The 26,891-nt window shown below is 42.2% G+C and overlaps 3 protein-coding genes across 3 annotated transcripts in view; 2 read left to right on the forward strand and 1 right to left on the reverse strand.

Moving 5' to 3' along the window:
* Window positions 1-1,313: 1,313 nt before the first annotated feature.
* On the forward strand, window positions 1,314-17,268 carry GCNT2 (glucosaminyl (N-acetyl) transferase 2 (I blood group)). Its single transcript, XM_054285452.1, is given in 6 exon segments — window positions 1,314-1,550; window positions 1,552-1,696; window positions 1,699-1,793; window positions 1,908-2,140; window positions 2,142-2,296; window positions 16,922-17,268. Coding segments are annotated over 6 exon segments (1,212 nt in total).
* A 2,006-nt stretch (window positions 17,269-19,274) lies between these two features.
* On the forward strand, window positions 19,275-22,793 carry LOC128942308 (transmembrane protein 14C-like). The gene is made up of 4 exons (XM_054284690.1): window positions 19,275-19,397; window positions 19,758-19,859; window positions 21,701-21,785; window positions 22,010-22,793. Exons 1-4 carry the CDS (start codon window positions 19,322-19,324, stop codon window positions 22,065-22,067), a joined length of 321 nt encoding a protein of 106 aa, XP_054140665.1. The 5' UTR covers window positions 19,275-19,321; the 3' UTR covers window positions 22,068-22,793.
* A 3,501-nt stretch (window positions 22,794-26,294) lies between these two features.
* The window catches only part of MAK (male germ cell associated kinase), a 28,581-nt gene continuing 27,984 nt past the window's right edge, over window positions 26,295-26,891 (reverse strand). The window contains exon 15 of the mRNA XM_054284687.1: window positions 26,295-26,747. Within this exon, the coding sequence (XP_054140662.1) occupies window positions 26,593-26,747 (155 nt within the window). The 3' untranslated portion in view covers window positions 26,295-26,592. The remainder of the gene's footprint in view (window positions 26,748-26,891) is intronic.

A 26,891-nucleotide genomic window follows, 5' to 3' on the forward strand; every position in this document is an offset into this window, starting at 1 on the left:
ACATGTTATACCAGATGCATTCACAGTTCTTAGAAACACAAATTTTTCATCAGTAAGCCTAGGGTTAATTTAAATAGTTTTAATAGCAGGTTTTGCTAACCCAGTTCCTTGTGATGGATGTATGTCACTGACATATTTTATGAAAATCATTTCACTAGGATTTTTCTCCTGAGAAGCTGAGAGGCCTCAGAAACTAAATGTAAACAATAACTATCTGATGGCTGTGGAATGTGGTCTGGAGATGGTTTACCAACAGATGCATCTTTGATTGGTTGCACGTGAATTGTTTTTAATTAATGGCCAACAACAGCCAGTTGTGTCAGACTCTCGGCGTCTGTCACAAGATTTTATTATTCGTTCCTTTCTAGCCTTCTGATGTGTCCTTTCTCTTTCTTTAGTATAGTTTTAGTATACCATTTTCTTTTAATATAATATATATCATAAAATAATAAACCAGCCTTCTGAAACCTGGAGTCAAGATTCTCATCTCTTCCCTCATCCTGGGAACCCTCAAGCACCCCCACAGATGTAAACCTGGAGCTCATCACAAGTCATCCATGACTCTTAGTAGAGACTGTTTGTCAGATTTCAAATTTGCAAATGAAAATATTGCTGAAATAAGCTGATGGCTGTGACATAACTCTACACCAGGGCAAAAAAAATTCTCTTGCTTCTTATATGTGAGTGTTGGTGGCCTTACATGAGAAATGAAGAATAGTGAAGACAGAAATATAGAGGTAGAGGATGGATGAGTGGTTCTTCTTAATCCTGTGTTCTTTGGCTGGAAAATGGTATGTATTGAACTGGGTTTCTGATTATTGCCTTCTGGAAATTGTATTTATCCAGAATAACAAAGAGCAGGGAGGCCACAATAGTTTACCTATATGCTTGGTCTAGTAGTGTAATTGTCATTGAGACATATTGAAGTAGTATTTATTTCATGTTACAAGTCTTTCACAATTCAGAAGCAGTGATGGCTGACACATTGGAGTGGTTAAAAAAAATCCTACAAGTAAGATGGGTACATGCACAGAAATTTTAACAGCTGTATGATACATGCAGGGAGAGTGGGGAGGAAGCAGTTAAGAACATACCCATACATTGAATTTGGGGACACTCTGAAACATGTGCCAGCTTGTTCATTGGCAAGACAATAATTATGCAATATGTCTGTTTAATCTTCAGGGTGCTGTGGAGCAGCTTCCATCTGCAAACTGTTCTTCACTTATACTCTTTCCACATCAGTGATGACTGTGCAACTATTAATACTGAAAGTAAGGGCAGCAGCTGCACGCTCTACATCAGATGGATCCATGACTCTTCCAGCAAGAAGCAAGCAGAGCCATCAAAACACACTGTTGGTGGTGTCTGATGTTGTGTTTCAAGAGAGACTTTTTCTGAGGAGCAATGAATTGCTCCTCTGTGCAACACACAGATATTGCCCTTTTGCTGTTCTGAGTCACAGTGTTTCATTTCCATTTGTTTTCTACACTGTTAATTTGCAAGCACAAAAACCTCTTTGGAGGCTGAACATCTCAGCAAGCTTGATTTTTAGCAGAAGCCTGTAAAGCACTTGTTGAGGACAAGGTGTCCTTCTGAAGGAAAATGCCATTCAGAGAACCCAGCTGCACAGAGAATGTCACACAGAGCCACCGCATCACCTGCGCCCTGACAGCTGAGGAGGCCGCCTGCACCCTTCCTACTTCATGACTTTGCACAAAGAGTTTGAGACCTTTGAGCTTTTCTTCAGGGAGTTGCTCATGCTCCAGAATGACTGTTGTGTTCATGTGGATGTCATTCAAGAAGCCATTTCCCTTCCAGCAGGCAGTGCTGATTTCTTGGTGCCTCCCTCATTTTCTGGGCAAAGAGGGCAGTCTAGGGCAGCACCTCCCACCATTGCATGAGAGACCTGCTTGACCTTCACCATGTCCTGGTGCTACCTAGTCAGCTCCTGTGGTCAGGACCTCTCCTTGAAGCACAACAGGGAGATCATCCAGCTGCTGAAGAGCCCTGGGGGCAAGGACATCACACCCAGGGTGCTGCCACCTCCCCACATCACCACCTGCACCAAATATGTGCACAGGGAGCAGTTCTACTCTGCCTTTTCTTTCACGCTGTGGACATTTGTGTGTAGATGTCCATCTGACCACCTGTTTTGGCTCTGCATCTGTGGCCATCACCTGGCTCTTTGTGGAGTTCCTGCTGCAGGACCAGTGTGCTTTCCATCTGCTGGCATGGCCCAAGGACACCAACAGCCCTGAGGGGCACTTCTGGGTGATGCCCTGCAGGATCCCAGGTGAGCATGATTTCTTCCACTTGTTTTTTCTGTAGATACACACATTTGTGCTTGTTTCACACATGGACAAAGCCGGAGAGGAACTTCTTACAAGAGTATGCAGTGATAGGATGCGGGGAATGACCTTAAATTTAAAAAGGGTGGGTTTGGATTACAGGTAAGGAAGAAATTCTTTGCTGTGGTGGTGATGTGGCAAAGGAACAGGCTGCCAGAGAAGTGGTGAATGGTTCATCCCTGTTCAAGGCCAGGCTGGATGGGGCTTTGAGGAACCTGGTCTAGTGGAAAGTGTCCCTGCCCATGAAAAGGAGTTTGGAACTACAAAATCTCTAAGATCTTTTTCCAACCCAAACCATTTTATGATTCTATTTCATAGGTGCACATGCACATGCAGAAACATTATCTGAAGCTGATTTTGGTAAAATCTAGATGAAAAATTGAATTGTTATATTATATATATATAAAATAAATAATAATATATATAAAAATATATAAATAAATAATAAATTATAATAAATAAATATAAATTATTATATATATATAAATATATATATATAAATATTTATATATTTATATATATAAAGGTTGATCTATCAAATAATCTTACCAGCCCTTTTTGATCATTGAGGGAAAGATGATTGTGCTGTCCAGAATGTGCACTACTGTTCTATGTCTGAGCTGAAAGATGCCTGGGGATCTATATCCAAACAGAAATCCTTGGACATTTCAGCTGATTCACCTGTAAAATCTGAGATGATGAAAAGAGAAGTGATAAAGATTAAAATATGCAATCTATGCAAGCATTGTAGTGAGGAAAATTTATGCAAGATGTTGTTCATTTTGGTTTGGGAAATTCTATTTTTCCACAAATTGAAGTAAATTCCTCCAGAAAATCTGAATTCAGGCTGGAGTTGACTTCTAACCTTCACATGCTTTCCTATGGGGCCACAAACAGCAGCTCTCCCTTAGCAGTTATAGAAAGCCCACATTTTTTAAAACTCATAACCACTGCCTAAACTCTATTGGACAAGGTCAAGAATTTATGCAGAGAAGCAGAATAAGAACCAGTATTTTCATATTTACTGTGTGTATTTACTATTGCTTTGTTTACGTGTCTGGGAAAGAGTTGGAAGATGAACAGGATTTCACCCTCGTGCATGCTGCTTTTAGAGGCACCTGGTAGGACTCCTGCCTAGAGCTTCCCAGCAGCCCAAAGCAGGGATATGAGGAATGGAAGCACAGGTAAGTTTTTTTCTCCTGTCTTTTTCTTTCTTTCCACCTCTTCCCTACTGTAACTTGTGAGAAATAAACATAGGGGGCAGTAACAATGAGCACATTAACTTTCAAATTATCACATAATTTTATGAGCATAGTGCATGCTGTTCTGTTAACTGTATTTTATGACTGGCCTGCACAAGAAGCACAAGTGACTACTGATTGAGATATTTGTAGAATAATTATGAGCATGTATTATTTGTAGCTAGATCACTTTTCCAGGAAGCTGGTTGCTGTGATCTTATTACAGTCCATTGCCTCAGAAGCCATAAACCTGGGACCAGATATATTCTCCACAGTCAGAAAGCTTTAGGTGGTTGACATTTGTTGTACTGCACTGTGTAGCTCCCATAGCCTGCATATTTCATTGTTGTTTCCATGTCAATCCCTGTATGTTTTCCAGAATGGGCATAACATTTTTTTTGTGATTGTTCTTTTCGTGTCTGAAAGATGAAACATTTCCATAGCACATATGTTTATTTTCCTCTTCCTTTTTTTTCCTTGCCATCACATTAGATTGCCTGTCCAAAAGTGGCCATGTGGCTCTGACAGATGTGCTCAGAGGCTGTGGTTGCACAGGATTTTGAACCCAAACTTACAAGGAAAACACTCACCTGAATGTATCCAAGTCAGATCCAAGAATGCTGGGCAATTCTAGGGTGAGAAGTCATCCCTCTCAGTGTGTGGGATGTTAGCCTGGGATTCAGTTCCAGGCTCTAACAAAAAAGTCCTGTCCAAGTTTGACCAAGCCACTTCCTTTAAGTTTCCAGGTGCATCACAAGGAGATAATGATTTCAGGACGTGGTCCAGCTGTTCGAACAAAAAGTTGCAGGCCTCCAGGCAAGCAGAGGAGTCATTTAAGGACCAGTTTGGATGGATAGCATACCATGGAAGAGCTAAACCAAACAGTTATTTGCAGTATCAGTATCAGCCATGATAATCTCAGTTCAGATAAAAGATAAAACAAGACTTGCCCACAAATCTTAAAATAGCATGCCTGTTGCCTAGAGTCATGTAATGAAGACCAAGGCTTTTTCTTACCCCCTTAAAGGCTAAAGACTTTCAATCCTATTCAGCTGGTTTTCAAATAACAGCCTTAACTTATCTTTGGCATTTATCTCAGGCTGCTTATCTTGCACATGACTCCTGCATGACAGAAAATTCTTGAAAGTCACCTTTCAGATAAGAAAGAGAAGCATGGGGGAATTAAGAGAAAGTATTTCCAAGGTATGTAGGTCTGAAATGGCCCTTAATGATCTTCCCCAGGACTCTGGAGAAGCACCACAGTGCAGATCGGTGGCCACATCCCAGGCCAGCTGTGTTACCACTGGCACATCTTTCCTCTCTCTAAAAAAAGAAAAGAAAAAAGAAAAAAAAGCAGAAAGTGGGTTTTGGTGGCCATGGGAGAGGTGTGCATCCCCAGGCCGTGCTGTTGAGCCCCCTTACTTCTTCCAGGCCAAATTCCTGCCCTCACTTTCACGCAATATAGTCACATTATATGGATAATCAGGGACACTAGCAGTCCCCCTGCAGACAATTCCTCAGGGTATGCAGGGGTGTGTCCATTGACATCCATCTCTGCTGGTCACCAGCAACTTATGCTTTGCTCAAGTGGGAAAATAAAGGTCACAAGGAGTAATAGCGGCACTTCTTATTCAGAGACACCAGCATGCTTTTACCAGGGAGGTAAGTGCTTTTATTTTCCATTCACAGAAGTGGGCAGAAAATTGTGAAATTATATTCCCAGTGTCTTAAAGCAGACTACGAGCAAAGCCAGGCCCAGTACACCGACACCTGACTCCCAGTAATGCACTGGACTGAACTGCTTTCCAGAACTGGCTCACCTCTGGAATGACAGCATGTGGTTCCACTGTCACCTCTGCTCTCTTTGCTAAGAGTGAGCGTGCACAAGATGCTTGAGCACCAGAAGCTCCTTTTTACCCTTTTTGGAGTCCCTCTTGACAGCTCCTTGGCAAGTTGGCCTCTGTCCTCTCTGCACTGTTAGAAAGACACCATAACTGTTACTGCAGAACTGCTACTGCAGCCTGGGAAACACATTGGAGGAGCTGCCTCCTACTTGCTTTAATAGGATGTCTTCAATAGCTGCTGCTGCTGTAGGGATCAGTTTTCCAATGTACTCCTTTCCTCTTGCTTTCCTTCCCTGATGACAAGTGTAAGAGACATCAGGGTCCGGCACTCATCCATGATCTTTGTCCTGATTACCACAAAAAAACCCAAAAAACCCTGGATGAGAACATTCACACCCAGGCATTGATTTTTCCCATCTCACCCTAAGCCCAGCATCAATAACCTATCCCACTACTCACATCTCCTCGATGCACTCGGCTGAGGTTCAGTGAGTATTGCCAATGGAAATATAAGAGCTGCTAAATGCTAAGCAATCCCCTCAGGCTGAGAGCTGTAAGAGAAAGTTTGCCGGTAACTACTGGCTGGCATAGCAATCACCATTCACTCCCTTCCCTGTGCCAGTGCCCAGCTCTGTCCTGGCCACTGAACAGGGCTGCAGGCCCATCCTGACATGCTGGAGCAGCCCTTCCCAGCTTCAGGGAAGAGAAGACACTAATGTGTGCTTCCTCTCTCTTCCCCAAAAGGTGGGGCATCTGTCCCAGGGAAAGGGGGTGGGAAAGGAGCACCATGTCATGTCTGCTCTTGTACCAGCTCAAAAGGGACATGGGTGCACAGCAGTGTCATAGATGGCTAATTAGGTGATTGGCTCTCGCAATTAAGGGATAACTATTGTTTGAATATTAAGAAAAGCTTTATTGATGTATAGTTATGTTATTGTAGTTTAGATGGCCTCTGCTCGCCCCATAGTTCCCTTTCCCTCCCTGTATTGTGACCATCAGACAGCCTGGGTTGTCTAGGACAGGTAGACAGAAGGTGTGCACATGTATCCCTTACCTGGGGCAGTTGGGAATGGAAAAGCTTGGTGCTTAGGGGGTGTGGCATGGCAACACCTGATCTCCAGTTAAATTGCAAGAAAGCAGTAACCACCGATAAATGGCAAAGAAGAGCTGACTGGCAGACTTTGGGAGGGGCCAGGGCTGCTTGATGCAACCCCCAAGGTATAAAAGACTGAGCATCCATCCTGGAGATGAACTGGCCATGTGGAATCCATGAGGGCAGTTTCCAGCGCTGTGATTTTTTCCTTATGCAGTGCTTTTGTTGTATTTTTGTTAAGGTTTAATAAACCTTTTTAAATTTTCAAAGTGAGTAGTTGTTTCTCACAGCATGGTGTCACTGCCTGCTGCAAATGTGACAAACATAGTCACACAATCAGTGTGACTATGAGGTAGTTGATTACTAGAGCAGGGACCCCACAGTGTCCTGTGCAAGCCCACAAGCCCAGACCACTCATGATCTGAAGGGGTAGGTCGCACTAACACAGGGCTGCTTTCCACCAGATAGAGACATCTGAGAACATGAGCAGCCTAAACCTGCAATCTTTCAGTGTATTTTTTGTTGCTGCTAATCTGACACCAAAATTGGGAATCAGTGGAAGAAGATGTTGCCTTCTAGTTTGTGCTTACTTTTCCTAGGATCCACAAAGCTGTGTGCCAGCCACAATTCCAAGTGGCTTTGACACAGTTGCTTATTGTGTCTGTCTAAACTCTAAGAATCAGACTCACAGCAGCTGTCTCCAGGCAAGAAGATGGTTGCTAGTATAGCCATAAATTTTGTCTGTTGTTGCAAAGGAATGAAAATGGTGGATAGTTCTGTTTGTGGGCGGAGAGCTAAACCCCTCCTAGACTTTGAAAGTATATCTGCATCATCCTGATGTGAATTCCTCAGTTGGGAGCGGAATGGTATACAGGAACATAAGAAAAGTGGCTACAGGTATGTCTCCAGTGGCAGCAGTAGGATCACAGGGAGATGGGAGTTGTCCTTCACTGCAGTTTTTCTGATGCAGCAGTCTTACATCCCAAATACAGCTGTTGCCTGTCAAAGAGCACCTCATTCACACCCCTTGGATGTGAGTGTGAGATGAAAGAGAAATACCAGAAGTTTCTGAGTAGCAATGCTAGCGTATTAATCTACCACGTTAGACATTTCCTTATTTTTAAGTTTTTACCTGGCCAGTTGCTTGAACAGAGAGACCTGTGGTTTTTTTCAGATGCTTTAGCTCGCACTGAACTTTTCACCACAGCAACTTAATAATTCAAAATCATTTTGGTGCCTCTCCATCCCACTGTCATTTGTAGATGGGCTCTTGGAAAACAACCTTCCCTGCAATGCACACGTCATTCTAATATACACTAATGTGGCTCTGTTCTGCCTGGGATAATTGTTCATTTTCCTTAGCTTAGTCCCCACCCTTCAAAAGTCAGACAGACAGAGACACACAGGTTTTTTAAATATGATTCCAGACAGTGATGCTGGTTGAATAAGCCACGCTCTAGAAAAAAGGTATTTTGTACCTATGTCTTCATCATTACTCATATAACTAATCCTCGTTCTTTTGTTCCTATTCTCCATTATTTTAATGAGACTTCCTGATTGAGCAAGAACTTCTCATAGGAATAAAGTATTAAAAAAAGTAGGGATTTTCCTGTGACTGTTTTTGCGTCTCATGCCCACGAAGTTGTTGTAATCTCACCATGAAAACCTTCCTCTTTTGAAAAACCTGCTCAAGGGAAAGTGTTTCAACACCATTGCAGCAATCACAAAAACACCTTAATTGCAGAAATTCTGAAAAATTTCTCTTGTCCTCTAGCCCCCATGCAGATGTTATAGTTCACCTGAGAAGATATCACTAAAAGCAGGCTTTGGAATTCAGCTCCTCAAAACCAGGACTGCAACACTCCCATATACAATAAAATTAATTCATGGGTCAAAAACAGCACAGAAAAGCTTCCTCCGAAACATATCAGAGGAAGCTACAAGAAGTGAGACTTTTCCTTATTGTCCATCAGATGTTTAAACACAGGAGGTGCAGCTTAGCACTCTTATGACTGTCAGCAGCCTAACAGCTCAAGAAGATGACATGCATTGCCTTAAATCAGAACACTGTTTTAAATAAGCTTCTTGCTTTTTTCTGAGTTTCAGTTCTTTCTTTCCAGCTTCTGAGGTCTGCTTTGAAGCTCAACAATCTTGAGTTTATTTTAGTTAAACCTTCACCCCGCCATACACACACTTTTGCTTTTGCATACCCCACTGAAATGAAAATTTCTGGTGGCAAAATATGAAATTGAGCCTTTGTACATATTTAAGGAGGGGTGTTGGTTTTCTTTTTCCTCTATTGTCGCAACGCAAACTCATCTTGAAAGAAAATCTTTTCTTCTGAGGAATGCCCCCACATCTTTACCAGCTACCTCCCTTCCCTGGTCAGGTGAGATAACTTGTTTTGCTGGGCAAACAAGAAAACAGACAAACCAGAATTCCAGAGCAAATAATTCTTGCGTGCCATCTTACGCACCTGGTCACACAAATTCCTGTTGCTGCATAGGGTTAAGAGGTGACCCTTTCCATCCTGCCCACAGCCGCTCATCAGAACCCAGGACATTCCTCTGGCTGCCCTGGAGGATTCGAGACCCTGGCAGGGGGCTCAGAGACCTTGGCATGGAGTCAAAAACACCTGTGCCTTTGATCTTAGCCCATGGGAAAAGTTACCAGCTTTGTGTGAAGATTTACAAGCCACAAGGGTTTGAATAGAATGGTAGTTAATTTGTCACAGGGTGAAAAAGTAGAATTTTGGGGATTTAGAATGGGCATTTAGAATGGGGGTTTAAGAGGCACGATGGGGGAATCTGGACATGTCCTGTCCTTCTTCTTCCTCTTCTTCTCCTCCATCTTCTGCTGGGATGGTGACATTTCTGAATTGGTTTAGGGTAGAGACAGACTGTCTAACATAGGTAATAGGTATTGGAAAATTATTGTAAATAAAGTACACATAGTTTCTATTATAAAAAGATAACACTGCCCTGAGGGTGGCCAGTGTACCACAGACTGACCTGCTGGACAGATCTCAGAGGGTCCAAAAAAGAATGTATTAGATAAGAGAAAATAAACAACCTTGAGGACTAGAACCGAGGAATCCCAACTTCTTTGAGTGCGGGACTGGGAAAAAAGACCTTTTAATACCTCGGAAGCCATTCCAGCAACATCAAACTCAATACTGCAGCCCACTTATATGTGACCCCACCTCAAGCCCTGCATGTTTCCCAGACATAAATATATGGCTCCAGTGCCCAGCAAAAGTTGCCGCTGATTTAAATCATGTCTTGCAGAATAATATTCCCAAGGATGGGAACAGTTCAGGTAGATTTCTAAAGAGCAAACTCCTGTGCATCACCTTGTGAAGTGCAGGAGAAAAACTCGGATCAGTTGGTGGCATAGGAGTGTAAAGAAATTGTCCCTTTGCCTAGAGAGAAATGCAGAAGGGGAAGCACAGGCTGTTTCAGGGGGCTGGTGGAGATTAGCCCGTCAGTAGATAAGTTTGAACCTGCAATCACAAGTACAGCATTTGGAAGGTCAAGGCCAATCAGGCAGCCTTTTATGCTGCAAGATTTCCAGCCTCATGTCGGTTTAGGTGTGCATGTTACAGAAATGGGGCTGCAGTGGCTCATGTGTAAGCTGCCTGTGTTTGTCTTCATAATCTGTGGTGGTGATGCAAAGAGGAAAGGGAAGGGAAGATGCAAGGCTGCCTCTTGGAGTCAACACATGCAGAACGGCTCACACTTGAATTGTAATGGCAAAAAACTAAAGGGAAGGGCTTAGAGGGGATGCTGCCTTTGGGGTTGTGTTGTCTTTGTCCTGTGAGAGAGGTCCAGGCTCTGAAGCAATGTTTTCCTTCCTCCCAACCTCCACCACTAAGAAAAGGCATGAAATTAAAGGCAACAGAGGGGCTGACACGTCTCTCTTGTGGCTGTCTCCACACCTGAGCAGTGCAGTGCTGCTGTGGCTGCTCTTAAGCCCTGGTGGCAGCAAACCTGTTTCCAGAGCAGTGCTCAGTATTGCTGCCCAGGAGGTGGCTCTTCCCTGTTCCTGGTTTTCAAAGACAAAACTCTGCTAACCATGATGGAAGGAGAGAAAAGAGGTGAACAAAAGTAGAGTGAGCAGCTCATGACAAAATTTATTTTAACTTTTATAAGCAGCACCATTTCTCAGACAAACTTTTTTTTTAAGAACAGCACCCCAGGAAAATTCTGAATCTGAAATCAGTCACTCAAGCAACTATTTAAAGAAAAATATGTATAAATTAATTTTTTCCCCCATATTGAGCTACACTTTTTAATTAACTTACAAAGATGCCTAGTTTCCTCAATTTGGGAGATGGTGAATAATGTGAAGTCAGTAGTTTTGTATTCCTAGAAGGCAGTGCCTTCCAGTATTTTTGTGGATGTCCTGGGGTAATTCCTGTTTTGTCAGATATCTTTCTGCTTTGCCATTGTATCAGCATTTTCCAAAATTTCCCCCACACTACATTTATTGCCATCTGTTATGAACAGATTTTTAATTGGGATGATAAAGCACATCTCAGGCCATTCAACGCATTTATTCCCTGCCATCACTGTCCCTTCTTCTCTTTCATAAAATGTTATCTTTACCTTAATGCTTTCTGTGAAAAAGTAATATTTTTCTGAATTTTCCCTGGGACAAATGTTGCTTTATTTGGTAAATGCAATATACAGAAGGGGAGAAAAAAAGTAATTAAGTTCTGGTTATAACTGACACACACTGATGTTTATGGCAAAGTGCTGTGGTAGTTCTGCAGTTGGATCATACAGCCCTTTTTGCACTTGTTTTAAAAGTCATGAGTCAGTTTTTTGTTCAGCCTGGAGGAAAGGAGGCTCTCTGCTGACCTTAGAGCAGCCTTTCAGTACCTAAAGAGAGCCTGTAAGAGAGCTGGAGAGGGACCTTTTACAGGGGCATGTACGGATAAGACATGGGGGAATGGATTTTTACCATAAGAGGACAGTTTTAGATTGGATGTATGGGAGAAATTCTTTACTGTGAGGGTGGTGAGGCACTGGACAAGTTGTCCAGAGGAGTTGTGGATGCCCCACCCTTGAAAGTGTTCAAGACCAGGTTCGATGGGACTTTGGGAAAGGTGGGCTAGTAGAAGGTGTTTTTAGAGACAAGTAGAAAGTGATAATTAGTGACAAGCAGAGGATGAACGCTAAACCTGTTTATATCCTGGATAGGTCCTGTGGTCTGCCTAAATCTGTATCTATTATTATATAGCATCACAGGCTATAATTGAGTTTCAAAACCTCCTTCCAATTATATCATGCCTGAATTTGTTCTGTTAGTCTCTTTCCTTAAACAAGCCAACCAACCAACAACAAAAACCAAAGCAAAAATCCAGTACTTACCACTAAATTCATGTGAAGGTACTATGTGTTAGTGCTGAAATAGCACTTGGAGGGCAGTGCTGATTGGGAAGGTTACATGAATGATCATGTGCAGTATCATACTGAGGTTGCTGCAGAAGAGGGATTTTATTTTTCAAATGAAGTCTTTAGGTCTTTTGTGCTGACATCTTGTCTGTGTCACGAAAGCTGCTCTCAGTGAAGAAACTTGACAACCATGTTAGCAGCCAGGCATCTGTTGATGTGTATCCCAAAGCATTTTACCCCAGCTCTGTGGAGAAAGGTCCCAGAGAGTGCACATAAACCTGAAAACAAAGTACTTAAGAGGACTAACTATTTGATTTTCTGTTACCTAGTTTCAGAAGTCCCAGGATCCATGGCCAGCACCTGATGGGGAAGTGGAAGTGGTGAAGTGGATTGATATGGAAGAGAGCCATGGAGTTTGTAATGGTAATGTGTACATTTTTCTCCATCTTTTCTTTCTGTGCTAGCAACAAATATTTGGTTTCAAAAGTCCCTAATCGATAACATAGTTATGTGTATTGATGAGAAAAATAAATTGAGAACTTCAGTCAGCTTCAATGACAGCAATTTCACATCAACATTACTATATTGAAACCAGTGAAAATACACAAATAGCACCCAGAATTAGTGGAAAATCTAGTGTGGGTAAAAGTATTGGTTTCTCTTCACTGACAGAGGAAATTCAACTGCTGTTTTCAGGTGACAACACCCCAGCCTACAATGTCACTAAAAGCAGTCAAGAGAATAGAAATAGCAATCTTAATTTCTGAGGTGTCAGAGCATAAACTCATGAGACAGCATTTTTAGGGATGTTCTGTAAATGCAGCTTGGATTGGGTTGTTTCACACTGCCTGCAAATCACTTAACACTTGGAGACCAAAGTATGAAGATCCTAAAGGAGACACCAGGGCAAAGCTCCTCTTGAAGCTGCAGAAGCTTTCCATTTTTGTCATTTTTAATGGGATATTTTCTAGCTCCAACTTTTGTCATGCTACCCAGTCATTGCTATCTTTTTCTACAAAAATACAAACACAGCCATGCATTCCTGACAATTTTTGTGTCTAAATGACAAGTGTAATGAATCACAATCAGCAAGATCTTAAACACAGGAATACAACTTCTGGCTATACATATAGATATAGTTCTATCAAAGATACTGATATTTACTACAGAGAATAACAGAAAACTACTGGAAACGGAATAAAGATGCTACATTTCCCAGATCATACCTGTTCTTTAAATATCTGTTGGGACAAGGTTTGTAAGAACAAACAGGATCTTTTACTAGATCAGTGTGCCTGGTAAGAAAAATCAGATAGGGATTTAGACACAGGAGTCCATGTCTGAAAAACAGGGGCTTGCATATTTGTCTTACTTGGCTGACTAAGTGAACTGGAAAAAAATTAAAAATAATTATTTACATGCAGATTTTGGTTCATCAGTGTCCTTAGACCGTCCTCTGTAAGGGCACAGAGGGAGAGATGGAATGTGGGGAAGATGAGTATTTTCAGGACTGAAAAAGCAGTAACCAGGCTTTGGCAATAGCGTAGTGTTTCTGGTTTGTATCTTGATGTGGCATAAGGCTTCTTAAGACTTCCCAAGTGTATTCACTTTCGTGGCATACAGTGGTTGATGCAAACACAGCCTTGGGTTTGGTAGATCACAGCCCCATTTTAATTCCACAGTAACAGCCACTAGAGGGAGGCATCCAACGTCTGAGCAGGTTTTCCCTTCAAACTCTTCGTAAAGGGCACAAAATCTCAACCGACCTAGTACGCTGCAGAGTGAAAAAAAATAAAGAAAGAAAAAAACGAAGGCTTGAGAATATTTTAGTGTGGCAAACAGAAGACAAAAGTCATGGCTATCAGTCATCATGTCCTAAAAACAATGCAAGGAAGCAAACCTATGGACGCTTATCCCTCTAGCTATTGTGGTTGTATTCACATGGCATGTTAGCAGCACTGCTGAGTGACCCACTGCACAAAAGCAGTAAAAATTGGGGTGCCTGAATCTAGGGAGACTGTGTGCTGCTCTCCTGCCTTTCTTCTGAGCAAGCAGTGATGGCCCAAAGAATAACTCTTGAATAACAGCAGTTTACCACCAACTTTATGAAAACATTGCTAATTTCAGGGTCTTTTAACAAACTGGATTGCAAACTGCAGCAGTTCTGTAACAAGAACACAAGACATTCAGATGTCCTGGAGGGTGGTTGGTAACCTGCAGGGAAGGTTCTGAACAGACAGGATCTGCCTCAGTCAGCTTGTTCTGCTTTTAGAGCAGTCAACACCTAATGATGCAGATTCCGGCAGAGAGGCACCAAAAGTTTACCTCCAGAGAAGAAATTCTGCTTAGTATTTGGAAGAGGGCTTTGCTATCCCGCTGTCATGGAGGAAGCTAAAGAGAGAAATATTGCAGAGTGAGCAATTATTTCAAATAGAGAGTTTTAGGAAGGTCTAGAGACTTAAGAGAGATCTGGGACCAGTCCATCCCGTCCTTGGTCTAACAAGCTGAATATTTCCCAAACTGAAAAAATCCCAAATAAAATAAAGCTGTGTTCACCATTTTGTGTGAGTATTTAAAGTAGCCCAGAGTACAAACAACATCATATTTCATTGTTCAGACTCCAGAGATGAATAGCAAAATGTCACTCAGCAGCAGAAGCAATGAGCTTGACAGTTTGAAATTGATGGATATAATGGCATGTAGCACTCTGAACCTGAAGAAAAACAGATATTTTATGGGTATACAGATACATTATGGGTTATATTACCTATTCAAGTAAGAATCCAGAAAAACATCACAGATTTCTGTCCATATGTCAGTTAAGGGGGCTTAAAATTATTTTGTTTTGTTTTGCTTTGTTTTCATGAATGCTACTCCAGGTTATGCTTTTCTGTAAGTAAATTAATCTGCTTTCACTGTGTGACTGATTTTTAAGTGCAACACCGCAACACCTGCCTTATCAGTCTTTTTTTTTTTTTTTTTTTTTTTTTTTTTTTTTTTTTTTTGTAGAAAGAACAATACATTTATTCACTGTAGAAGAGACAAAATTATTTCTGGCAGCCAAACTGAAGAAGTGTATCGAAACCAGTGAGACCTTACCATACTGGTGTTAATTTGCAATAGCAGTAAAAGACAGGGAAAGATGAAAAACTGAAGGGGGGTGTCTGGTAGGAAGGATGTTAAGGAAGGTTAGACTCCCCTCTACAGCAGTGACAGCAGTGATTGAGTTCAGCAGCTGTGGTGCACCTCCACAGCTTTGTCTTCTATAAATATGGCAGAGCAGAAAAAAAAAAAAAAAAACAAAAACCCACAACAAAAAAAACCAAAAACACCCCCCAGATTTTTGCCAAGGTAACCAGCTTCACTTTAGTAATGAAAGCAATGTGTATGTAGAATTACAGCATTATAGAATGGTTTCAGTTAGAAGGGACTCTAAAGATCATCTAGATCCAAAATCCCTACCATGGGCAGGAATGCCATTCACGAGATCAGGCCCCCACCCAGCCTGACCTGGAACACTTCCAGGGGCACCCACAGATGCAGAACAAAGAAAAATCCGAGCACACTTCAGTGAGCTTGCAATCTGGTTTTGTTTTCTCTCTTGCATATTGCATTCCTCTGTTGGCTGTATCAATTCCTCTGCCCTATCCTTCAAACCTTGTCTCACTTAATTTGTGAGCACACAGCTACCACAAACGTATCATTTTCAAACCCACAAATGCAAGGCTGGAGCATTGGCACCCATGAATAAATCATAGCATAGCCACAAGAGGCATTAAACAGAAGCAGCCAGTAGGATTGTCTGCTCACTGGCTTCTGAGTCAGTCACCGGTTTCTAATTCCGTTAAAGCATCAAAGATTGTGATTTATGTGAGCTGTGAGGTCAGCAGTGGCATCAGCAGCACCAAACGATGAATGAAAGTGCTGCAAACATAATGAAGGATGGTCTCAAAATCACGGTGAGGTATCACATTGTGATGTGCAGGAATAGATCGACACCTTCAGCTTTCACCAGGAACCAGCCTGTGATCATACACACATCTAATTAACAGCTTGACATAATGCTTAAAATGCACTTTTGATGACCCTCTGCAAATCATTCTCAATGGATTTAAACAAAGACGAATTTTCATTGCTCCAGATTCACCCTCCAGTACGACCTGTCTAGCTATGGCTTTGCTTTCCATCTCCGTCCTCTCCCCACTCTAGGAATCCAGGGAAGATTCAGACCTTTGGTAAGAGAGGGTCACCCAAGAAAAGGTCTTTGCCTAGCAAATCCTGCTGTCTCATGGCTGGTGACTGCCAGCACAGTGGTGGTTTGCTATGTGGGCATGAAAGCTTACTCAAAAGAATGGTTAACAATTGGCTGGTGTGTGAATGTCATTTTTGTGAGGGGCACCTGAAGAGGCTGGAAACAGGCATTAAAATAGGCCTAGAAAGGCCTATTTCTAATGCACTCAAGGCAAAACAATGGTGTTAAGTAGGTAACACCAAACCTTTCTACCTGATTTGATTAGGTGCTTAAACTAAAATGGAGAGAACTGCACCTGTGGATTAGCATAATAAGTGAGAGATATAACTAGCAAATAGACAGGGGGTCAAGTAGTAATTATAGGAAAGTTATATTACCAATGGATGCTTCTGCCTTAGTTTGTTACAATGTATAAATAGTGCAATCAGTTTGTTAAAATGTATACATAATGTAAAGTATTGATAACAAGCGAGCGGAACCAGCTGGGTATTTTGCGCAAACTAGAATGAAGGATGGTAAGACCTGTCTCAGTGAGTGAATTGGCAATGGACACCAGTTAGCAAGCCTGCCTTCGGGACAAAGGAATGCATCCAGTGCAGTGCCGGGCTGGCTGCTGCCCCTGGTGCTGGGGATTGTGCCCTGTAGCAGAACACCACCATCGCTCTGCACACGTGTGGCATCCTCAGCACAGCTGCCAAGAAATCCAGATGCCTTCTTTTGACATCTGGATTGGGCTTCCAGGGCAAGCTTGGCCTCTGAGAGGAGAAGCCAGGACCAACCGTCATGTTTGGGTTGTCTGTCTCCAGGACAGACCTGCTGCTGCCCAAGTCTCAACTCATGACGACAGTGGTGGCACCTCCGTAATAAGGTATTTAGGAAGCGGAAAGAATTCACTGCACAGCAGCATTAGCAGCTGGAGAGACGAAGGAGAACCTTTTGGGAGGAACAACCCTGCAGACAGCAAGGTCAGTGAAGAAGGAGGACAGGAGTTGTTCCAGGTGCAGGAGTGGAGGTTGCAGCCCCCTGTCCAGCCCACGGAGCAGAGATCCTCCTGCTGCCCAAGGAGGACCCCACACTGGAGTGGGTGAATGTGCCCCGGGGGAAGCTGAAGCTGCAGAGAGGAGAAGCTGCAGCCCAGAGCAAGCGTGCTGGCAGGACTTGTGACCACGCAGAAGATCCACGCTGGAGCAGCCTGTTCCCGAAGGACTGCACCCCATGGAAGGACCTGTGCTGTGGCAGGTTGAGCAGGACTGTCTCCCATAGGAGGGACCCTGTGAAAAATGCCAATCACTTGTTTTTAAAATTTTAAAAGTTTAATGATAATAAAATGGTTATAAAAAACCAATATAATTAGAGTAATAATAATTTGGACAATTTGGATTAGGACAATATGAGACAATAAAAACAAAGAGTTATGGATGTCCAGGAACCTTTTTCTGGGCAAAACAAGCCCGAAAAATGACCCATGTTAACAGAGGATTAACCCTTAAAAATAATAGCTGGTTGCATATTCATACATCTCATACATGATGCATAAATTCCATTCAAATACAGGATTCTCTCTGGTCAGTGTCAACTTCTTCCTCTTAATCCTAACGGCGTCTTCATGGCTGAGAAAGGCGAGAAGAAGTTCGTTTCTTCTGATAAGAGAGCAACAAATTCACTTTCTCTGAAAGATTTAGGTGTCCTGTGGCTGCTATCTTGCTGTGAGTCCTTTCTTTAAAAAGTATCTTACATAGCATAGTTTCTATTTTAACATTATGTTATAACCTAAAACTATACTTAACACACTACTAAATAAATTAATACAGCATAACTTTCTAAAATAACACATATACTATTCATTTTAATATTTGCGAAAAGCCAATCATAAAACACGCATTTTTCACAGACCCCACGCTAGGGCACGGCAGGAGTGTGAGGAGGGAGCAGCAGCGCAAGAGAGGCGCCATGGACCGACCACAACCTGCACTTCCCACCCCCTGGCAGGGCGGGGTGATGCCGAGCCTGGGAGGAGAAGGGGAGGTGGGTGAAATACAAAGCTGTGTTTTATGTCGGGTACATACAGGCAATGTGTGTATTTGTGATTGTAGTATGTGTGGAAATCGACCATGGGACAGTCATAAAGACGAATTCTAATAATAACTGAGGAAAGTAAAGCATGGAAGAAGGCCTTTGAACCTATCTTTTGTTCACAATTAACCTTTATAAGTCTTAAGTTGATTTAGGAGCATTTGAATTAAAGCTTTAAGGATGTTGCTTTTTGACAGGAACTTTCTGCTTGTAGTTAATCCTTAAAGAGTTTTGTAATAATAACCTTTTGAGGTATAATTTTAGAATATTGCCTGTATCCTTGAAACTATAGCATTGGAATATATATAAAGGAAACATGCTTATCTCACACCTTAACAAAACAGTGAAAAGCAGCTTGAGAAAGGAAGATGAACATCAACTCAAGGATTAATAGTTTCGACCAAGGGAAGCTGGACGTCACTGTTATAAGATTTATATTCCTTGCAATCAAAAGGAGGACCCACATCCGGAGAGCTGGACTTCACCAGATGGGATGCTTCTTCCTTCTTTCAGAAACTGGATCACGTGGGGACCATCTGGGGATACTCCTCTCTGGGATACTTCTTGAGTAAAACTAGATGACAATAGTGTATAGAATTGTGACGTAAAAATTTGGAATAGAAACTGTTGATGAGTAAAAATTGGGACTAGAAACTGCTGAGAAAGCTGATGAGTACCCCTATAAATACCTGTAAGCCTCAACCATCGGTGTGCAGTTGGAGGGAAAACTTCCCCCACTGTACCCAGTGCTGTATTGCTCATACTTTACCATAATGATAAATAAATTGATTGCTGCTTGAATATTGGCCTAGTCAAGCTTTCATTTATAACAGGTGGGTGTTTCCTGCTTCATTTCTGACTTGGAAAAGTTGGAAAACTGCGTTACTGGTGGGCAGTCAAGCAAGCAAATCCTCCCGGCCCCGCGGCCCTGTCATGGGCGGTGGGCGGGGCCTCCGTGAGGCGGCCCCGGCGCGGGGCGGGGCGGGCGGCGTGAGGGCGGCCCAAGGTCGGCGCTGCGCTGCGCTGCGCTGCGCTGCCGTGGCTGTCTGTCTCCGCGGTTGCCCGCAGATGGAGTATGACTGGCTGGGCTTCGGCTACGCGGCGCTGGTGGCGGCGGGCGGTGTCGTGGGCTACGCCAAGGCAGGTGGGTGCTGGTGGCCGTGCCTGTCCCTGTCCCGGCCGTGCCCGCAGGCAGCCCCCGCTCCGCTCCCTTCCGCTCCGCCCCGCCCCGCTGTGGGGCCGCTGGCGGCGGTGACACCGCAAGTGCCGCTCAGTCCTTGTTGCTACCAAATAAGTGCAACGAAACGGTGCTCGCGGAGGTCTAGGAAGTGTGTTAAAAAACTCTCCAAACCCCTCAACCTGAGCCCTAATGCTGTAGTAGTTAGATTGGTTTTGTGGATTTACTAGAACGGAGAAGTGGCAGAGTGCTTTCCCTTGGCGTGCAGGCTGGCTCTGCGTGTCAGCCTCTCTGTTCTTCCGCTGACTGCTTTATTCTTTATTCAAGGCAGCGTCCCGTCTCTAGCTGCCGGTCTGCTGTTCGGCGGCTTAGCGGGGCTAGGCGCGTACCAGCAGTCCAAAGATCCAAAGAATGTGTGGCTTTCCCTCGGTAAGTTTGCTCGGCAGCCGAGTACTGAGTGTTACTGGTAGCAGTAGGAACAGTAACCTTTTTTTCTCTTAGCATGTTTCAGCTGCCCTGTGCCGTTGTACCTATACAAATGTTGTAAGTGGTGGCGGGACCCCCTGCCCACAGCCAGGAGGTATTTGTGTAAGAGCACAATTTTTGTTCTGTGTGAATCCAGAGCTGGTGAGAAACACCTGTGTCCTCTGCCAGATTAGATAATGTGTTACACCAACACATTAGGTGCAGGAAACATTTTTGGTTGTGAAGCAGCGTTTTTAGCCTGTGGTGGTGGAATAAGCAATATTTTTGCAATAGTGACAGCAGTGTGACAAGTGGTATGTGGCCTTAGGGAACCTTGGTTTGCACAAGCATCTCAAAGGAGCAGTACATGTTCTAATGCATCACACACTCTGAAAGAAAGAGTATGTTGAAGAAAAGGGGCAGTGATCTATTCTGCTTGCTTTCAGTAGAGTTTAATAGAAGTTGTGGGTGTTAAGCTTGCAGTTAAATCTTCTGCAGGGGAAGGAGAAGGATGAAATCACTGTGGAAAGTATTATGAAGCACTCAGGTGGACCTCAGGGAGTTCCTTTGCTGCAGGAGTGTAATATCTGAGGTTAAACCACTATCAGGAACTGATTGTGCCTTTAGGCACTAGGGTATCCTGGATGACTTCTTGAGGATCCTGCTAGTTCTGTAACTACTCCATAGTGTTACTAGTGCTATGATACTTTAGCTTAGTGATTTAAGACTATTTTAAACCAATAGGACTAATGTGCTGAAAGGCCACTATAGAGGACCAACCTCATCAGTAAGGAATGAAATATAAAATGCAGCTCAATGTAAAGTACAATTTCCATTTGTGAAATGTCCTTCCACTCTGGCATGCTGTGGGAGTGGCTTTGCATCTCTGGCACGGATTTTTAGGCATGGAGGAGGGATGAGCAGCTTTTGTATATCCTGATGTAGTGCATGGAGTGTTTTCAAATGGACCTCTTGAAAGCAGTGCTGTGTCACAGTGTAGTACAGCTCTTCATCCCTCCTTGCAATGTGCAGCTATGGCTCCTGCAGAGCTATAAATTGGTCCCAGTACATCAGGGGTAGAAATGCAGAAATAGAACCTTGACAGAGTGTCTCTAAAAGGTATTTACCCTGTCTGATGCAAACAAACTTGAGGCTTTGGAAAAAGGTATACTGCACTTTCATCTGCCTTTCTTCTTCAAAGAAACAATGGCCCTGTAAATTTCATGTGAATGTTGATGGGATTCCTTTTCTACATTTAGAGATAAAATAATTTGCAGTAATGTCTAAGAAGTTAATTGCTCTTTCAGTTTGATCTTTTGGATCTTTCTGTTTTCTAATAATATTTTCAAGTGGGGTTGTTTTCTATCCAGTTGTAGTATTTGCTGCCACTTTCCAGTTCAGAATGTTACAGAGAAATGAGAAGTGTAAATAATATTTACCTCCCACTTAGGAATACTGTCACCATCCCAGCTTCTGGCAGTCTTGAGCCTGCCTGTGTTTGAGGGAATAATCATTCTTTGCAAGTAAGGGTTGAGGGACAGCTGTTCAGAGGATTAGTTTTTGGGGGATCAGACCGTGGTCTCAGCCCTGGTGAGATCTCCTTGCTTCTGCTGAGCTGTGGAGCATGCTTACCAAAGCTGCTGAGAAGCTTCTAATGACAGCTTTGATGCTGAAGAGAATCAAATAGTTTACTCCCAGAGGGAGGCACTCCTGTCTGTATGTGTGGTGTGCTCAGTGTCTGAGTGTGGCAATGCTGTGCTGGCATTTCTGTGTCAAATGGTTCTGACTGGGCTTCTTTTCAACAGTGGCATCTGGCACCTTGTCTACTGTTATGGGAATGAGATTTTACAACTCCAAAAAGGCAATGCCCGGGATAATTGCCGGTGCCAGGTAACCACCTGTACTTTGTTCTTGTCTCTGTTATTGAATAAACATTTTATTTAGCTTATTTCTGGATTATATTGTTTTAAAAATGTAACATGGTGAGTTCTGTGAAAAATGAAATCATGTGGTGGTGTTTAGGTAAATGAAATGATGTCAATGTTTTCTTCCTTCTTGTTTTTTATGGGATTTTTGCCTCCACCACCTTTTTTTATAACTATTCTGTTCCACAGTTTACTGATGGTTGGACGGCTTGGATTGCAGATGATGGAAAAACCTCTTAAGCCATAAATATGCATCAAGTGACTTGAAGACACAAGACTGAGTAGCCCAAAATGCAACTGCCTAAATATGCTGCACATAAGTGAAAAAGGCACTGCTACCTGTGCATTGTATTTTTCATATCCTAATGCACGTGGGTTGTGTTTTTAAAGGACCGACACAGAAAGCCCTTGTCATGGTATTTGTCTTAACATTTTCTGCACTGAAAGCAAGCAAGAAGATATGAGTGTAGCATTAGTTTAGCTTCTGGCCCTGCAGCTTAGTGTCAGCAAAGACCTCCTGGCCCTTGCATGCAGACAGTTGCAGGATTGAGGCTTAAATGCACATCTGACTTGTCCTTCTAAAATCATGTGTACCTCTAAAAGCAGGGGAGAGGAGTTTCTGATTTGTCACTAGTAATTAATAGAGTAAATGTGCTTATGATGTTCCATCTCCCTTTCCATGCCAGTTTTCTGTTCACAGTGTTTGTCAGTCAGGGAGTTTGTTCTCCCAGCACTGTGTGTTAGAACCTGGTCCCACAAAACACAATCACGGAACCAGCTGTGGTCAGGGCTCTGCTGTAATGCAATAAATGCATACCCATGCTTTGCAATCACTTGTAAGCTCAGCTCGATGTCATTCATTTCACTTTTACAGATTACTACTCATAAATCAAAAATATGCTTTATTAGGAAATGCTGAATTGTAGGCACAGCTTTATTAAAACATTATTTTAAATAAACTAAGGAATTATTATTGCAAACTTTTGTGTTCTACACAGTTTATTTTGTCTCTAATTGTTCATCTGGATTGATACAGTTTGGTGCCTTTCCTGCAGGGTGTCAGGATATATCTGCGAGCATGAATTGTATAAATAATCTATTGTATCCCTGAATCTAGTAACTTGTAAATATAAAAATCTGAATTGGGAGGGAGGTGGAGAGCACAAAAGCATACAGACTACATATTCAGACAAGTATTATATTGATGTTTTTTAGTTTGAGTTTTGGGTTTTGTTTGCTTTGGGTTTTTGTTTGTTTGGTTTTTGTTTTTGTTGGGTTTTTTTGTTTTGTTTTCTGAGGGGATAATCTATTTTAGATTTAGAAAATACTGTATGAAAGTTTATTTAAAGACTCAAGGGCTTATTTCATCAGTCTTTGTCCTCAGTTGATTCCCTTAATGCCTGAAATCATTCTAAATATAAACCTCCCATAGAGAAAAATCCTGGAAGATACACATGGTTGGTAATGTATCCCTTTTCTGGTCACATTTAACTTATGTCCCTTTTTGCACAGATCCTGAGCTTCGATTTCTTCAACCTTTTTCTTTGGTGCCTGGTACTGAGAGAGATGGAAGCAGGAGGGCTGGTGCATTAGATTGGTGAGACTCTGGGGTTGCTCAGAGTTCTCTGAGTATCAGGGTAGTACCTTGGCAGGAGGGTCACATCCTGTGGTTTTCCTTCCCTTGTCCCTTGTCACAGCAGAACAGGCAGGGCAGTGACCTTGTGCTGCGTGAGCAGGAGGCGCAGAGCTGGGCCAGTGGCCACAGCCAGGCTCTGCCAGCAGGGAGGTGGCTTGCCAGGCAAGTCACAGGGATGAGGCAGGGATCGAGCCAGGAGTCAGGTCAGTCAAACTGGGTTCCAGATCTGCAGGGATGTGGCCAGGAATGGGTGCAGCTCCAGCAAGTGTCTCAGCAGCCTGGTCCCAGGCCAGAGAGCCTGGGTCAGAGCTGGCTTGAGCACAGACAGATCTGGATGGAGAACTGTGCTCAGAGCATCTCCTCAGAGCCCTTATTCATCACCCTGCAGAGTTCAGCTTCAGGTGTTCACCTGTATTTACTTTCTTCTCCTACCTCCCTGCATGGAAATAAGGGGTGTGCAGGACAGCAGATGGTTTGTTAACATGTCACCCTTTTACATGCCTAATTCCAGCCCAGGACCCAGCACTGGTAGGCAGTGTTCTAATCTTTGTTCTAATTTGAAAAAGTTAATAAGCCAGACATTAGCATTTAAGACACTTCTTAAACTGCTTTATGGGGAGGTTTTTTTGCCTCTTCATATTTCTATTGAAGCAGTTTTCTCCTGTAGGAGTAGGATGCAAACATAAATGCATCTCCTGCAATAAACTGAGAACAGCCATGACCCAGCAATTTTGTAATTGTATAACGCTGGTCTCAAGCCAGGTAACTTGTGAATTTGAATTGCAGTTGTCTTTACCAGAATAAAGACAATAAAAAGCAGAAAACTGGACAGGTATGTGTGTTGGTAAGCTTTTATACTCTAGATCAAAGTGTGAACCCTTGCTGCTGTTTCCTGAGCTTTGGAAAGCAATAGGTTGAATTGAGAACTGCTGGTAGAAGTCCTTTAGAACTTGTGGTAGAATGCTCATGCTCAGGATAAACAGCATTAATACAGGCAAAGGGACAAGAGAAAAAGTTTAGCCTTACATACTTTTTGCCCCTTTGAAATTTTATTAGCATATAATATTTTTTTTAAGCATTTATGCACTAGCAGTCCAATGTGTACCAATGGATTAGAATTAAATGACTGTACAAAGCCTGTTAGCCTTTTCTTACTGCTTGCAACAAGAATTATTCAACACTTGTCATGCTTTGCTTGTGGACAAGTAAAGACTGATCTGGTAATGTTAAAGCCCTTTCAAGGTTCATTACCATGTGACAAGGACAGCATGTTTCTTCTAACCATATCTAGTGCCATAAACAGTAGCTGTTTATTTTTCTGCTCTAAGGTGACTGACTCACAAACACGTGAACTATCGGCACATTATTAGTTAATTCTTGACCAGGCTGTGATTTTAACTGTCACTGGCATCTTGTATGAAAGTGATTAATTTTGTTTTTTAATTATAAAATCACAGCTTTTATGACTGTTACCAACTGTCTGAGGATGTCCTTCATTGCCATAGCAAGTTACAGATATGTTCTACAGTTACATTAAGATGCATTGAAGTAGCATAGGGACATCTCTTAGTACTAAGGGAATGGCAAATACTTAGTCCTAGACCAGTGGCAATTGAATTAAACTTGCTAGTGCATTACTAACCAGACAGCCCTATCCTCACAGAGCTCTGACAGCATCAAAAAAAAGGGGCATTTTCTTTAGGTGCAATTTTTCTAACAAAATATTTGACTTTTTGGTACAACTGTTTTAGATTAAATTGCTTTCCAGGAAGTTAATGTAACCCATATATTATGACACACTGGGTCAACAAAAGGAGTTTAAATTTTAATATTCATTTATAAAAGCCATACAAATAAATTATTTTTTTTAAATGCTTAGTCATAATGAAGTCATCATTAACAACTTTACATCTTTAAAGAGCATACTCACTTTTTACTTTAAAAGGGCAAGTTTAATGTTACTATAAACTCTAAAGCATTTATTCTAAATGCAATTGTTAACAGAAGTAGCCCAGCTCAACATCCTAATAAAAAATCACTGTACATTGCAAAGTCCTTTGGGCAATATTATTATAAAAGTTAGCATAAAAGCTGAGGAAAGTACTGAATGTGCATATAAACACCAACATACTGAATTATTAAAGTTTTGTGTGTGTTTTCAGGTACCTAAATTGGCCTTTAAGATCTAAAACAGAAACCAATGTCCTTGAAGAACAGACCAATAGTCTTCCTCATGTAGCCTATTCAAACTCTGTAGTTTAGTCTGGTCACCCAATAAAGAATGTAGGAACATGAGTTTAGTGATAGTTTAGGCATTTTGGCTAATTCACCCTTCATATGACTGACTGCAGTAATTTAGGCTCTTTAAAGGTCACTGTGAAATGCCCTTGACAGGACAGAGATAAATCTCTACAGATCTTTGACCAAAAATGCCAACAAGTTAATTAAAACAGTAGAATCTGATTGTTAGGCTTCACTTCACAGCTTGGTAAGTGGTATTCAGTACTTGTTTAGCTATTTTCCAATATTGCTGTATCATTCAACAGCCCTCTATCAGCCAGATTTCTAGACCTTCCTGGTATAATATCTATCAGTGGATTGCCTATGTCCTATTACAAGGGTTTCAGTTCTCATTGCTACATGAATATTTGTACCTTAGAGACCCTGCGTAACTCTTTGTTACAAATGAGTTCTGAAATCCTTCCAGGAGACTGATGCTCTTCACAAAGTCAGATCTGTGCTTTCACTCATCTTCCTGCTAAGGACCCAGCCTAACACCTGGAAGCCTGGTGCTGCTCTGCTTCAGCCCTTCTGTGTGTTGCCTGTGTCATCCAGATGTTGCACTGGATGAACAACCCTAACCCAAGCTGTTGCAAAGAGTATGAGAACAGGAGATCTATCTATAGAAAACATGGGGTGAAATCTACATCTCAGTTTTGGCAATATGTGTTGTACAATACTTCACTGCATCCTACTTTACAGCCAGTATTTTACATGGTGTTATATGTGCTATACAAATAATAGAACACAAGGTCTTTTTTTCTTCTTTACTGTTGCATAGTCTTAGGAAAAGCTGGAGCAAACAGGCTTTTCAGGTTCTCACAGAGCATGTAATATCCACACAGGATGGTATTTTCTATCTGTTTCCTCCATATTTGGCCACCCAGTCTGTTCTCCCGTGTACTCGCTGAATTGTTGGGGGGCGAGTGAAGATACTCATGTTTTTTGCTGCTGCATTGAAAGTAGGACCTGGTAATGGAGGACGAGCAGCTTTGTTTTTCCAGGAATAATCTGAAAGGAATAAGAACTCAGAATTAATTATGACTAAAAAGGAATAAGAACTCAGAATTAACTACGACTATTTTAGTCCTCTACAGAGAAAAGAATGAGTGCTTACAGAGGACTTATGATCCTCAAGGATGCTGATGTAACAGG

Source organism: Melozone crissalis, unplaced genomic scaffold, assembly GCF_028551555.1.
Source record: "Melozone crissalis strain CALT ecotype California unplaced genomic scaffold, PUWL_Pcris_2 ptg000042l_1, whole genome shotgun sequence".
NCBI classification, from domain to species: domain Eukaryota; kingdom Metazoa; phylum Chordata; class Aves; order Passeriformes; family Passerellidae; genus Melozone; species Melozone crissalis.

What these genes read in the sequence shown, in the direction of transcription:
- LOC128942308 (XM_054284690.1), top strand. Translation starts at nt 19,322, where the DNA reads ATGGAGTATGACTGGCTGGGCTTCGGCTACGCGGCGCTGGTGGCGGCG. An exon ending in CGTGGGCTACGCCAAGGCAG is followed by an intron (nt 19,398 to 19,757) that starts GTGGGTGCTGGT and finishes TCTTTATTCAAG; the next exon opens with GCAGCGTCCCGTCTCTAGCT. An exon ending in GGGATAATTGCCGGTGCCAG is followed by an intron (nt 21,786 to 22,009) that starts GTAACCACCTGT and finishes TCTGTTCCACAG; the next exon opens with TTTACTGATGGTTGGACGGC.